General features: G+C 43.0%; 1 protein-coding gene across 7 annotated transcripts in view; it reads right to left on the bottom strand.

Annotated features, from left to right (window-relative positions):
* Positions 1–15,000, bottom strand: part of sox5 (SRY-box transcription factor 5) — a 418,494-nt gene that overhangs the window by 30,615 nt on the left and 372,879 nt on the right. For all 7 annotated transcript variants that reach the window (XM_037539858.1, XM_037539854.1, XM_037539868.1 and 4 more), the window contains one exon: positions 2,595–2,744. In XM_037539858.1, the coding sequence (XP_037395755.1) occupies positions 2,595–2,744 (150 nt within the window). The remainder of the gene's footprint in view (positions 1–2,594; positions 2,745–15,000) is intronic.

Genomic DNA, 15,000 nt, shown 5'->3' with positions numbered 1-15,000 from the left:
ATCTGGGCCCTGACAGCGGCTCGGCGGAAGAGGACCAGAGGGCGGCGGGGCTAAACACATGTTTATTCAGCAGCGGGCACCCCGCGGCCCGAGCCATTGTGCAGCGGGCAGGACGAAATGGGCTTGGCCGGGGCGTCCGGCCTGCAGGCTGACCGGCTCGCCGCGGGAGGCGAGAGCGGCCAGGCCGGTGGCTTTTATCCCTGCTGCGCCTGATATTCATGGAGCTTCTGCTTCTGCTCCGCTACACACAACCCCCAAACGCTTCCCTTTGGCTCACACAGCCACGCCGGCTGGGGGGGAGACCTACCTGCTCTCAGGTAGGCGTAGCAATAGCAACGAGGTTGACGAACCCACTGACTCCATTTGCCCGTAACGTTGGGTACTTTTGGACGGGATTTGGTGGACACTGGGTGTGCAATACAATGCAAACTTCCACACTGAAAAAGGTTCTTCAAGGGTTCTTTAGTAAGGACAGTGGTTTGTGGTATGTAGAACCATGAACACTCAAAGGAGTCTTTGCATGGTGGAATGGTCCTTCAGATTGCTGTACATGGTTCCATACAGAACCTTTATAAAGTACAAAAAGGGTTCTTCTATTGCACACAAGCTTGACATCGTACCATTAGAAGAATGCTTTTTGGTGCTATCTAGAACCATGAACATTCAAAGAACCATTTGCATGCTCAAAAGGTTGTCTGCATGGTGGAAAGTTCCTTCAGATTGATGAAGATTATCTACATAGCACTAAAAAGTGTTACAAGCCTGATACGTTAACAACGGCAGAACCCTCTATGGTGCTATACAGAACCATTTTCAAAAAGATTCTATAAAGAGCAACATACAACACGTTCTCCATCAATCTGAAGAACTATTTTTCCATGCAAAGAACCTTTTAAGCATGCAAATGGTTCTTTGAGTGTCCATGGTTCTATTGAGAACCGTTGTCCTTCCAAATGAATCCTTGTAGAACCATCTTTTTTAAGATGGTGCAAAGGAAGCGTGGGACGTTCTGCACTGAAGCAGCAGGAAAGGTATGGCACTTTTTACATTTTAACCCCTTTTTAACTGTGATAATTCAGTGTGCTCTGGATATTATCAGGTGAGCACCAGATACTATGTGGTGCACACAAGATACTATCAGGTGTGAACCAGATACACAGTATCTAGCATCTGATGGTATCTGGTGTGTATCTGATAGTACTGAGTGCACGTCACGTAATATCTCATGCTAACCTGATGGTATCTGGTGTGCAGACTTGTTTTACCTAAGAAACTACACCACATCCTTTCAGCGTCTCTGTAAAACGGAAAATTAATACATTTGATCATATTTGACCTGTAGTCTGTTTGATCCGACTCTTAGAAAGAGTGTAACGACAGACATGCATCAAATTCCGAAACTGGACACTGATCCTAGGTGCTTTTTGGTCGGCAGCTGTCATGGAACAACTAAACAAACTGGAATTTGCCAGAAATGAGCAGAACACAGTTACATTCTGGCAAACAGGCTGTAAACTGCGCTCATACGTATGTGCTGAAAAAGCTGAGCTGAACCTGATATTGCGGCAGGTTTATAAGCCTTATGGCTCTGTCCATAACGGAACATGATACTACTTTTTTTGACGGAAGGAATTGCTGGTTTTAAAGCTATTAAAGCTATTACTTTTGCCTTATTTTGCAGAACTGACGCACCATACTAATAAATCATGAGGTGTTGTGTTTAACATTAAGGCTGTAACGATCTACTGCATTGGCTTTACAGTTATTTGCGACAACTCTGCCTGTTTTACTGCGGCTTCCAAGACGGACGTTAAGAAAATCTCTTCTAAATTCTGTGCAAGTCAGGAAAAGTAGAGTCCAACCATCCATCCATCCATCCATCCATCCATCCATCCATCCATCCATCCATCCATCCATCCATCCATCCATCCATCCATTTTCTAAGCCGCTTCTCCGTCAGGGTCGCGGGGGGGGTGCTGGAGCCTATCCCAGCGGTCATCGGGCGGAAAGCAGGATACACCCTGGATAGATCGCCAGTCCATTGCATGGCAGACACCCAGACTCACACCCAGGGGCAATTTAGCAAGTCCAATTGGCCTGACTGCATGTCTTTGGACTGTGGGAGAAAACCGGAGAACCCGGAGCAAACCCACACAGACACGGGGAGAACAAACTCCACAGAGAGGACCCTGGTCACCCGGCAAACCTGGGCCCTCCTTGCTGTGAGGCGACAGCGCCACCCACCACGCCACCGTGCCACGAAAAGTAGAGTTGAAGGGGTCAAAGCTGGTCATTGTTGTGGAGGTGTAATCCAATGGCGTGAGGTAGTTTCGCAATTGCAGTTTAGTGTAAAACGTGTTCGATTCGAGAGGAAATCACCCAACAACGGTCCAGGCACTACACAGTGAAGGACATAGTATAAGAACACAGTGCCTGAATTGTGACACAGTGGATTTTAAGCCAAAGCCAGGACACAAACACAGTCTCCATTAATCTTCATAACATGTATATATATATATGTGCATGTACAGTTGCAGCAGGCACGCAGGCATGCAGCAGCACTAGTAGCAGGCTGGACCCCGGGGTGGGCATACCTTGGGCTTGGGCGGCGTGCTGCTCCTGCTCTTCTCGCTCTGGCCACTGGTGGGCGAGTGCGTGCCGGTTGCCAGGTTGGGCTGAGGCACGGTGCCATGCTTGGCCCCCGGAGACACCTGCATGGCTGCCAACTGAGCCGCATACAGCTGCTACTCAGAGAGAGAGAGAGAGAGAGAGAAAGAGAGAGAGTGAGGGGACAGAAACAGAGGGGACAGAGAGTCAAGGGTGGGTGGAGGGGAGGATAAGAAGAGAGAAGAAGAGAGAAAGAGCCATGAATAAATGAATATGCCCGACGCACACGCAGTCACAAAAAGATGCAAGCTAAAAAGCCAGTTTGGCCATTAGGAGAGAGGGCTTGATGGCTGTTTGTGTGCTGGGGGGACAGAGCTGTCACTTCTCGTCCCGCCATCAGGGCCTCAAGGGGCCGCCGCTAACAGCTATCAGCAGCCCTGAGTGAGGTGCATTCTGGGAAAATACAGAGGAAAAAAAACCTCAACACTCCCCATCAGGGTCATGCTCACTCATGGAAGAAAGACAAAAAAAACAGCAGCGGCTTTTTCCACAAGGTGAAAAAGTGCTGAATGGAAGGAGAGAAGTTGCGAAGCTCCGAGCTGATGGAGAGAAAACAAACCATCCCATCAGAGTGCCATCGGATCTCCCGGGGAACGGGACAAAGCGGCGGCCGGCGAAGGTTGCGCAAGCAGTAAACAATAGTTTAGAAGAGAATCGGTGCTTCAGGGAATATAATAACAGCCAAACCCAGAAAACGTGCCAATGAATAAAACCAAATAAGTAAATAAAAGCTGCTTTTTTTGGCTTTTTTGCGCTGTGAATTCTGATAAAACGGTTTCCGACGCTTCCTGACGTCCAGTTCAGCTCTTCATGCACATTTTTGAGCCATTCGGAAAAGGGGTGTGCTTTTCCCCCCTTCTCTCTCCTTAAATTGCTTTTTTTCTCAGGAAAGATGAGGCACTAGATCTGTGTGCATGAGCAAAAATTAAAAATCGGGGTGCTTTTTTTTTTTAATTGTGTTTTTCTCTTTAAGATTTGGAAGCGAGTGGCTGTTTGCGAGTAAAACTTCCGTCCTTCTGTTCCTCTCTGGCTGCCAGCCACCAGCAGGAAACAAAGACTGGTTTATGCAAATGGCCATGGCACTCTCTCTATCTCTCTCTCTCTCTCTCTCTCTCTCTCTTTCTCTCTCTCTCTCTCCATCAACCCGTTCCACAATTTCGCTACACTTTTCTGTCTGCAGTATCTGAGACTCATACGTCTCTATCCAGAAAAACAGACCGTGCTGTACGGATCTATCTGCACTAATACAGACACACACACACACTCACGCTTCTCTTATCAATCTCCTGCTTCTGATAGTCCTTATCTACACATAATACAAAGCTCTACCCACAGTACCCACAGGAATGTGGACATAAACTACTGCTGTATCTCCTGTATCATAAGTAAACACCTTAACATGTGTCACAAGGTGTATCAGAACAAAATGGTAACTTTACAGGAGAAGGAAAAAACCTACTTCACCTATAATGTAAGTCAATGGAACCAGAATTTTTTTCAAGCAATTTTGGGCCGTTTCTTTTAGTCCAATCATCATGAAATTTACGCACAATGTAAAGACCAACAGGCGTTTTCAAATGATGTCAAAAACTGAAAAATGACAAAAATGGAGATACGAGGTTTTGCTCTCCCATCAGTGATTCATCTTCAACGTGTGGCGTGAAAGTATTTGTAAAGGTATTTTATGGCTGAGCAATATGACTAGACATCATCATCATTGGGATAAATTACTCTACAATAGGCTTTTCTGAGTATATGATGGGTTTGGTCAGTGAATGACTACATGGTTCTAGATCTAGATCTAGATAGGGTTTTATCATCTACATAAACTGTTCATAAACTGTTCAAAAGCATTCATAAACACTTTCTCCAACAGGCTCCGTCTGTCATACAGGTTACCTGCGCCAAGTCCGATGTCAAGTTGAGGTTGTATCTCTTTTCTGGATACGCAGCCCTGCTGGCGCCTTATTAACATGTGGCACTGAGATCCTAACGTGTGGCCATAACTTAGTACGGCTTGGGAATGATTAAGTCATGGTGCGGGAACGGGATCGTGCCTTACTAAGTTGTAGCCATGCATTAGGATCTCGTTCCCATGCCTTACTAAATCATAATTATCCTGTTCCCAATCCTTACCAATTCATGGCCACAACTTAATTATCACTTAGTAAGTGGTGGTCATGCATTAATATCTCGTTCCCATGCCTTACTAAGTCATAGCCACGCATTAGGATCTCATTTGCATGCCTAAGTTGTTATCTTGTTCCCAAGCCTTACTAAGTTGTGGCCATGGCTTCATTATCTCTTTCCCACATCTTACTAAGTGGTTGCCACGCGTTAGGATCTCGTTCCCATGCTCTCTTTCCCACACCTTACTAAGTGGTGGCCATGCATTAAGATCTCATTACTATGTTATACTAAGTCGTGGCGACAACTTAATTGTCTTGTTCCTATAGCTTACTAAGCTGTGGCCATGATTTTGTTATCACATTCCCACACCGTACTAAGTCGTGGCCACACATTATGGATGTCACCAGTGGAGCTCCGCATTCTGACATTAGCTTGTGCTTTAAAATAACCCAGGCTTTATTAATCCTGTGCTACACCTGCCTTGAGTGAAGTAGATACTGCATAGTAGCAAGCAGCTGATTGGATATCAACATTATGACATCATTATGACTTACTCATTTTTTCCAGTTGTTTGATTGTTTTTCTCTTGCTCCTTCTCATTTTAGTTCTCTTAAATGTTAAATGAATAAAAATTCTTCTGATTTTTTAATATTTTGTGTTATTACAGCTTTGGTAATGAATTCTATCGATTATTTTCCAACGTTAGAAAAAAATAATAAAGTCATAAGAATCTCATATTGTGAAAATATTGTTTATAAGCATTGTGATGGTACAGTTTTTGACATATCGCCCACCTGTGCGCACAGACTCTCTTTCACACACACACACACACACACACACTGAGGAACCTTTGACAGTGGTATGATCAGTAAGGGTTGTGTGTGTGTGTGTGTGTGTGTGTGTGTGTGTGAGCTGAGGGAATAGGCGATAAAATAAAGGTCTTGTTGGTCATTTCTGTTCAATTACCCCCACCACGGCTCCTGGATGTGTGCACCCGAGCATGTCTCAGCTGCCCCCCCCATCCCACCACCCTACAAAGATGAACTAAGGGAGTGTGTGTGTGTGTGTGTGTGTGTGTGAGATGCAGCCACTGTCCAGTCCACTGAATCAGACAGCTTTATTTGCTCTCTGAATTGAGCTCTATTACAGGACCAGCTCGAACTGCTAGACTGGCTGAGACAGCGATGCACACACACACACCCCCACACAGCCACACACACATACAACCACACACACGTTGGTCTCTATACTTGTAAGGACGTCTACTGAATTCTCTATTAACAAATTATACAGACCTAACCCTAATCTTAACCTCAGTAGCCAAAAATAAATGTAATCTTAATTTCAGTAACCAAAACCTAATCTAATCTTAACGTCAGGAACCAAAACCTAATCTAATCTTAACGTCAGGAACCAAAACCTAATCTAATCTTAACGTCAGGAACCAAAACCTAATCTAATCTTAACGTCAGGAACCAAAACCTAATCTAATCTTAACCTAAGTAGCGAAAACCTAATCTAATCTTAACGTCAGGAACCAAAACCTAATCTAATCTTAACCTCAGTAGCGAAAACCTAATCTAATCTTAACGTCAGGAACCAAAACCTAATCTAATCTTAACCTCAGTAGCGAAAACCTAATCTAATCTTAATGTCAGGAACCAAACCCTAATATAATCTTAACGTCAGGAACCAAAACCTAATCTAATTTTAACGTCAGGAACCAAAACCTAATCTAATCTTAACGTCAGGAACCAAAACCTAATCTAATCTTAACCTCAGTAGCGAAAACCTAATCTAATCTTAATGTCAGGAACCAAAACCTAATATAATCTTAACGTCAGGAACCAAAACCTAATCTAATCTTAACGTCAGGAACCAAAACCTAATATAATCTTAACGTCAGGAACCAAAACCTAATCTAATCTTAACGTCAGGAACCAAAACCTAATCTAATTTTAACGTCAGGAACCAAAACCTAATCTAATTTTAACGTCAGCAACCAAAACCTAATCTAATCTTAACGTCAGGAACCAAAACCTAATCTAATCTTAACCTTGGTAAACAAAACCAAACTCTAACCTTAACCTCAGTAATGAATATCTAACTCTAAGCTTAAGATCAGAACCAAAACCTCATATAATCTAATCTAATCTCTAAAGTGATGGACCAACAAAAAGCTCATAGAAAATGTCATTTTGTCCTGTCGTTGTGATGTATGTTTGGTCTTTACACGGGTAGCAAGACAAATGCATGCGCACACACACACACACTCACGCACGCAAACACGCGCACACGCACACGCACACACACACACACACACACACACACACACACACACACACACACACACTTTCTGCGAGGCTGCCACTGAACATGCTCAAAGCACTGCCGCCCCATCGTCAGCATGACTAGACAAGAAGTGACAGCACACCGCCCCTGGGGTGACCACAGGCAAACACACACACACACACACACACACACACACACACACACACACACACACACTCTGAAAGGTAGTGGGGATGGTGGGATGGTGGGGGGTGGGGGGGGGGGGGGGGTTGATGCTAAGAATCTGATCTCAAGATGGGGAGAACGAAATAAAGGAATTTAAATGTCAGCTGCTAACATTCTCTGTGACACACACACACGCATGCATACACACACACACACACACGCACGCATACACACACATACACAAGTACATGGACGTGGATGCATGCAGCTTGAGTGTGACAGGCAGATAGTCTGATCAAATCTCTTTTGCATGACTCTCAAATCTCTATGCATTAAAAAATCGTCTTTAAATTATTTTTAATTATCGGTCAAACTATATGGCCACACCCGGGCGTTGGCCCTCTCACTGGGACATCATGAGTTCCATCCCCAACGATGCTTCCGTAACTTCCAAACATCAAGTTGGGACACACCTGACTGAATGTAACCTGTCATTTAAAACTCTGGATTTACTGAGTACAGAACTAATAAATCCTATTACAAGACTTCATACTCTATATATATATAGGCCCCAAAGAGCTTGGAAAGACGTCTGGTTCCATTGACTTACATTAAAAGCAAAGTAGGATTTTTGCTTCTCCTGTAAAGTTACCATTTTTGACTATATATATATATATAAATAAATAACATTTTCAGAAATGATGAACAAATCCACAAAAATGGAGATACAGGGTTTTGTCCTGACAGCAGTGATATATTAGATCAGTGTGATGAGGAGGTGCTGTGGTTTTCTCGTGGTCGTGTGCTTGATTTCAGAGCGTTAATGTTACTGACACATGCCTTCATGGCCCCCCTGCGTTGATCCCCCCCCTCTTCTCAGGGGCCTGTTAGAGATGAGCCCACTGTCACTGCTGCCCGTCACTCTCCATATGTCGGGCTTTGCTGCGTCCGCAGGCAGCTGTCTGTTCCCTCGTCAATAATCCCCTGCTTTACTCTGATTAAAGCTCCCGCCTCCGTCTCTCTCGCTCTATTGTCTAAACGAGGCCAGACCCAAAGATTCTGGCCGACTGGTCACCGCTGGCAATTGTGCCTCGCCTTCTTATTTCCCTTTGCTTTTCTCTTTGTATGTGTCTGACTGCAAGTTTCTGTGCCTTTTTTCGCTGTAAGCTCTGCGCCGCTCCGATTAGAACTCCGACACGAGCTGCGGTTCGACTGAAGACGCTGCCAAACAGAACAAACAAACACCCAGCCTGCGTACACAACAACGGCAAAACAGAGGAGCAATTAAAATCTATTATGAGGGAGGATTTTGATGTCTTAATTATGTTTTAGAGCAGTGAGAGTGAGACGGGTACGCAGGCCCCGAGCGCCTCTGCCTTTTTTAACCAGTCATGGGCGTGGCTATTCAAATATATGGAGATACATTTGGACTCATTTTAATATCTGTACTTTGGAATAAATACGCACCAAAGTGTGTATTCATCATATTGTTCCAGCTTTAAAATGTGGTTTTGACTGAGTGCACTGACGGAAGCTGCTTTCAACTTACTTTGAGTCAAATGTGTACAGTGTGCAAAAGTTTGGGCGCCCCTGGCTAAAGTGCTTGTGTCGAAGCAAAAGCACATTTTAATGCACATTTACTGTCTATTTGCTCAATTTTATATGTGGGGGGGGGGGGGGGGGCGTGAAACATAAAACATGTTTGCACTAATATTCGCTAAATAAATGCATAAATAAGTAAATAAATAAACATGCGACATTTAATTTCCCTGTAAAGTATGTGTTAATGTATGTCAGGGAAATTAAACATGACATTTTGATTTATTTATTTATCAAATTTTAGTTCTATTTATTTGCTGTGTTGATGTATATCAGTTCCACATTTCTGTACATCAGACTGTACATCATTTCCACATGAATGAAATGCGTTACCTCAACAAAAGTCTTGCTAAAAAGTAATAAAAACGAATGACAGTAATTGTGTTGATGTAATAGGTCTCATTCGCATGAAACCAGTGTACACATGCGAATCAAGTGAATTCAAAGCATGACTTCCTGCAGGGAATGCTGGGAAACAAGCAGTGGATGTTGCGTTAATGCAGCACAATGCGTGGAAATGCTTATATACAGATCATATACGAATCAGTTACTTTTCATTTAAAAATGTGGATTTTGGAAACACTAATATGATGGAATTGTACAGCCTTGTTTTTAAAGCCCTGGCTTACTGTGTTTGAATATGTCAGAGTGGTGTGTCCAGCAGCTCCTGGGCGCGGTGTGTAAGCCTATTACGGTTTGGTGGAGATAGGGCCGGTCCTGCTGCATCGATCCAGCCCAGCTATCTGTCAGCTGTGTCAGTGACCGCAATGGACCAGGACGATGCCAGCAGATCACTATCGCTAGGAAGATTTTGCTCAAGAAAGCAATGCGCTTATCACTGAACACACACACACACACACACACACACACACACACACACACACACACACACACACACACACACACACTCCTTCAGTCTCTATTTTTCTCTCTCGCACATGGTAGGCCTCTACACGCACTAGTTGTGGGATTAAATTTGAAGGCAGAATAAAAGTACTATGTACTATGAAAAAGTATGTTCTAACAAAGTACATGTACTAAATAGAAGTACATGCTAATAAAGTTCATGAATTGTGTAAAAGTACAACTATTAAAGAGCAGATACTACATAAGGTTACATGTTGTTGCTATACAACATGCTATACAAACTATGTAAAACTACATGCATAGGAAATACCTATTACACACCAATAAAGTACGTATACTATATAAAAGTACATGCAAATAAAGTAAATTATAAGGTGCCTGTACTGCGTAAAATTATATGCTTATAAAGTACATGTACTACATAGCAGTATGTGTTAATAAGGTACCTGTACTTTGTAAAATACATATTAATAAGGTACCGGTACTATGTAAAATGATACGTTAACAAAGTACTTTTGCTATGTAAAAGTATACAACAATAAAGTACAAGTACTAAATAAAATACCTGCTAATAAGGTACTGGTACTATGTAAAATGATATGTTAAAGTACTTTTGCTATGTAAAAGTATATAACAATAAAGTACAAGTACTACGTAAAATACTTGCTAATAAGGTACTGGTACTATGTAAAATGATACATTAACAAAGTACTTTTGCTATGTAAAAGTATATTACAATAAAGTACAAGTACTAAGTAAAATACCTGCTAATAAGGTACTGGTACTATGTAAAATGATATGTTAATGTACTTTTGCTATGTAAAAGTATATTACAATTTTACTATGTAAAATACCTGCTAATATAGTGCCTTTACTATGTAAAGTACATGGTAACAAAGCATATCCAGAAATGTCTCTCTCTCATCTTCTTTCTTTCTATCTCTCTCTCTTTCTCTTTCTTGCTCTTTCTCGTAATCCGGTGCAATATGGTCCAACATCTGCCTCCACATATGATGCTTGACCCCCGCTATTGACCCTATTTATACCCCTCCAATATGGTGGCTCACAAACTCGTTCTTTCCCCCTTTCTCGTCCTCTTCTTTCTTCCCTCCATCTCGCTGCTGCGTCTTTGCTGTCTGTCCTGTCACGGCCCCTCGCCCTCAGCCCCTCCGCCACTCGGCCCCTCTCTGTGTGCGCCCAGGTAAGACAGTGAGCCGCTGCGTCTCTCCCGTATGAGCCAATAAAGGACGGCGGTATTGATCGTGACTGTAATTCCCTTTGAGATAACAGGTCTTGCATGCGTATGCATTTCTTTCACGGCTTCAACCGCGAACGTGACCAGCGCAGACGAGCGCGGCCGAAAACTTTCTTAGTCCAATCGTGAACCATAAATCAATTTGACCAGGCAGCTGTTTCTCGATTGTTTTTGTTCATATTTTTATCAGTTTGATCGGCATAACTGGCTGTGTCCAGAACGGGGACAGACCTTTTAAACGATGTTTACTGTGATTGGCTGTTTCTTTCTAAAGAAAGTACTGAACACTTTCTCAGACTCGTTCCGAGCGGTTTGGTGTGAAACGCTCTGTTCTAGAGAAACTTAACAAGTCAGAATCGTTCACAGTGGTGGTGATAGGAACCAGACGTCCACCTCTAAAAGCTCCTCACAGAAATACATCACACGACATGTTTACAAATCCTTTACATGATTCCTGGGAGTTTGTTTAATGTTTATCTGTTCGTGGTGAAGGTGTGCTTGCAGGGCATTGTAAGGCAAAATACATTCACCAGCCACTTTATTAGGTACGCCTTGCTAGTAAAAGGTTGGACCCCCTTTTGCCTTCAGAACTGCTTTAATTCTTCGTGCCAGACTTTCAACAAGGTGTTGGAAACGTTCCTCAGAGATTCTGGTTGGTTATTTGAGTTCCTGGTTCCTTTCTATCATCTGGAACCAGTCTGCCCATTCTCCTCTGACCTCTCACGTCAACAAGGCATTTTCGTCCACACAACTGACCGCTCACTGGATATTTCCTCTTTTTCGGACCGTTCTCTGTAAACCCTAGAGATGGTTCTGCGTGAAAATCCCAGCAGATCAGCAGTTTCTGAAATACTCAGACCAGCCCGTCTGGCACCAACAACCACGCCACGTTCAAAGCCCCTTAAATCCCCTTTCTTCCCTGTTCTGATGCTCGGTCTGCACTTCAGCAGGTCGTCTTGACCACCTCTACAGGCCTAAATGCACTGAGTTGTGGCCGCGCGATTGGCTGATTAGCTATCTGTGTTAACAAGCAACTGAACTGAAGTGTACCTAATAAAGTGGCCGGTGAGTGTAGTATCCAAAGAAAAAATATGATTCAAACAATTTTACCAGTAAAAACTTTAATAACTCTATAATAACAAAGGCATCTGCTAGATAATTGGATTATGTAGCAATTCCAGGTGGTCGCTAAGTTGCTACGCTGTAGCCCTGTGGTTTCTAAGGTGTTGCAAGGCCCTTGCAAAAGTATCCCAAGAGGCTGCTAAGGTGTTGCTAGGCTGTTGCAATGCTATCCCAGGTGGTTTTTAATGTGTTCTTAGGCTGTTGCTTTGCTATCCCCAGTGATCTTTAAGGTGTTGCTTGGCTGTTGCTATGCTGTCCCAGGTGGTTTCTAGGGTGTTTCTAGGCCTTTGCTATGCTATCACAGGTGGTGTCCATGATGTTGCTAGGCCACTGCTAAGCTATCCCAGGTGGTTTCTAAGGTGTTGCTAGGCTATTGCTATGCTATCCCAAGTGGTTTATAAGTTGTCGCTTGGCTGTTGCTAAGCTATCCCAGGTGGTTTCCAAGCTGTTGCTAGGCCTGTGCCATGTTATTCCAGGTGATTTCTAAAATGTTCCTATGGTGTTTTCATAGGCCACTGCTATGCAATGCCAGGTGTTTTTTAAGGCGTTGCTAGGCTGATGCTACTTTCCCAGGCTACAGTATCCTAGGTGGTTTCTATGACATTGTAAAGCCATTGCTGTAGTATCCTAGGTGGCTGCTAAGTTGTTGCCAGACCATCACTATAGTATCCCAGGTGGTTTCTAAGCTGTTGCAATGCAGTTGCTATAGTATCCCTGGAGGTTGTTATCCCAGGTAGTTGCTAAATTGTTGGTAGACCATTGCTCTGGTGTCCCAGGTGGTTGCTAAGGTGTTGCTAGGCTTTTTGTCTTTGCTGCGTAAAAAATGGTGTTTAAACAAATACTGTATAAAAATCATTAGTTGAGTCGGTTAAAAAAAGCACAAGCAACTAATAGGTTCACTATTCTAGTGCAAAAGGTACAAGATTTTGACGACGGAATAATGAAGGCTGTATCACTTTGTAAGGAATTACTAGAGGAACTACCCCAACGCTGTACAGGACACAGGAGGAATGTCCAGTTCACAGGTAACTACATGCCTTTCACACAGGTCAGTGGGTGTAATGTGGGAAGTGTAACCCAGCCACGGTTATTCAGCGGCTCGCGAAGGCCGAAGAAGCAGAAACGCTCCCAGAGGAAATCCAGTGTACTCAGACATCTGTATTTGGGTTATCCTGAGTAAATGATTTTCTTTGTGACAAAGCTTTAATCTGACTGTTTGTGTGTGCGCCTGTGTGATTTCAGAGGGATTTGAGAACATGGCTCGAGAACAGTGCCGTTGTTTTTTTTCCCCTTGTCGAAATCCAATTGCGTCCGACAAAGCCGTTCAATCAGGGATTTTTTTTCTCTGAATCTTAACATGAGAGAACATATGGAGGAGAGATATCGGCGTGATAAAACCACCCAGGCAAAAAAAAGCATGAGCTGAATCCTGGCACTACTGTAATCACAGGGACAAGGGAGCGGCCAGCAGCCTACTGTACTGACAGATCCGGGCTTAAACACACACACTGCTGTCTGCCGTCGCTTGACCAGGAGGCTCAAAAACATCTCCTGCTATTACGATGACTGTGGAAACGTCCACTTGCTTGATATCTATGCTTGATATTTACTGTAACCGTTTGAACTCTAGGCTTATTATTCAGTGAATAGCTTTAAAGGGCCAATAACAGGGAAAAACGTTTGTTTTTGTGATGTCAGCATATAAAAAAACAACATATTTACATATATCCACCTGTACAGCCTATAGCAGCTTAGCCCCGCCCACTTACACTGAAGCTTTTTGTTTCTTTTGTTTGTTTGTTTTTTTGTTTCTTCAGATTGATGGAGAATGTGCTGTATATGTTTCTTAATAGAACCTCTTGGAAAATGGTTCTATATACTATCAAAAGGGGTCGTTCTATTGTTCTTTGGTACAGAAAATGGTTCTACGTTGAACCATGAACACTCAAGAACCCTTTGTATGAATAAAGCGTTCTCTGAATTGTTCTTCAGATCGATGGAGGGTGTGTTATTTTATGGTTCTAAATAGAACCTCTTTGAGAAGGGTTCTGTGTAGCATCAAAAAGGGTTCTTCTATTGTTACGATGTCCAGCCTGTAACAACAGAAGAACGCTTTTGGTGCTACACAGAACCTTTTTGTTTTCATTTTTTCTTCACTAAAGAACCCTTGAAGAACCATATTTTTGAGAGTGTAAAGAAAACGGTTCTATGTTGAACCATGAACATTTAAAAAAAAACACTTCAACGATTAAAGGGTTCTCCATATAGAACCTTTTTGAAAAGCATTCTATAAGGCACCAAAAAGGGTTCTTCTATTGTTACGATGTCAAGCCTGAAACAATACAAGAACCCTTTTTGGTTCTATACAGAGCCCTCTTCTAAAAGGTTCTATGTTTTCTTTACTAAGGAACCCTTGAAGAACCATATTTGTGAGAATGTTAAAGAAATGGTTCTATATGGAACCATGAACACTCAAAGAAGCGAAAAGAGAAATGGTTCTTGGGACTGATGGTGAACGCATTGCATATGGTTCTATAGAGCATCACAAAGGGTTCTTCAGTTGTTACAAGCCTGACATCGTAACAATAGCAGAACCCTTTTTGGTGCTATACAGAACCCTTTTCAGGAATTTAGAGGAACATCTACAGCACATTCCCATGCAAAAGCCCCTGAATCCTCCAAATGGCTCGTGGAGTGCTCATGGTTCTATACACAATCATTTTCTGTCCTAGAACCATTGGTGAACCATCAATTTTAAGCGTGTTCAGCCACACTGTTCGTACAGCGCAGTGTAACGTAAGATACAACAAACTGATAAAGTGTGCTCACCAAAAAGTCAGCGTCCCCAAACTTTTGACCTGCCGCGGGCTGCGCGGAGTACATGCGGTCAGGCCGTGCCGGTC

This window comes from Pygocentrus nattereri, chromosome 1 (genome assembly GCF_015220715.1).
Source record: "Pygocentrus nattereri isolate fPygNat1 chromosome 1, fPygNat1.pri, whole genome shotgun sequence".
In the NCBI taxonomy this organism is placed as follows: domain Eukaryota; kingdom Metazoa; phylum Chordata; class Actinopteri; order Characiformes; family Serrasalmidae; genus Pygocentrus; species Pygocentrus nattereri.
The sequence above is the reverse complement of the archived record's forward strand: the minus strand, read 5'-3'. Positions and strand labels throughout refer to the sequence as shown.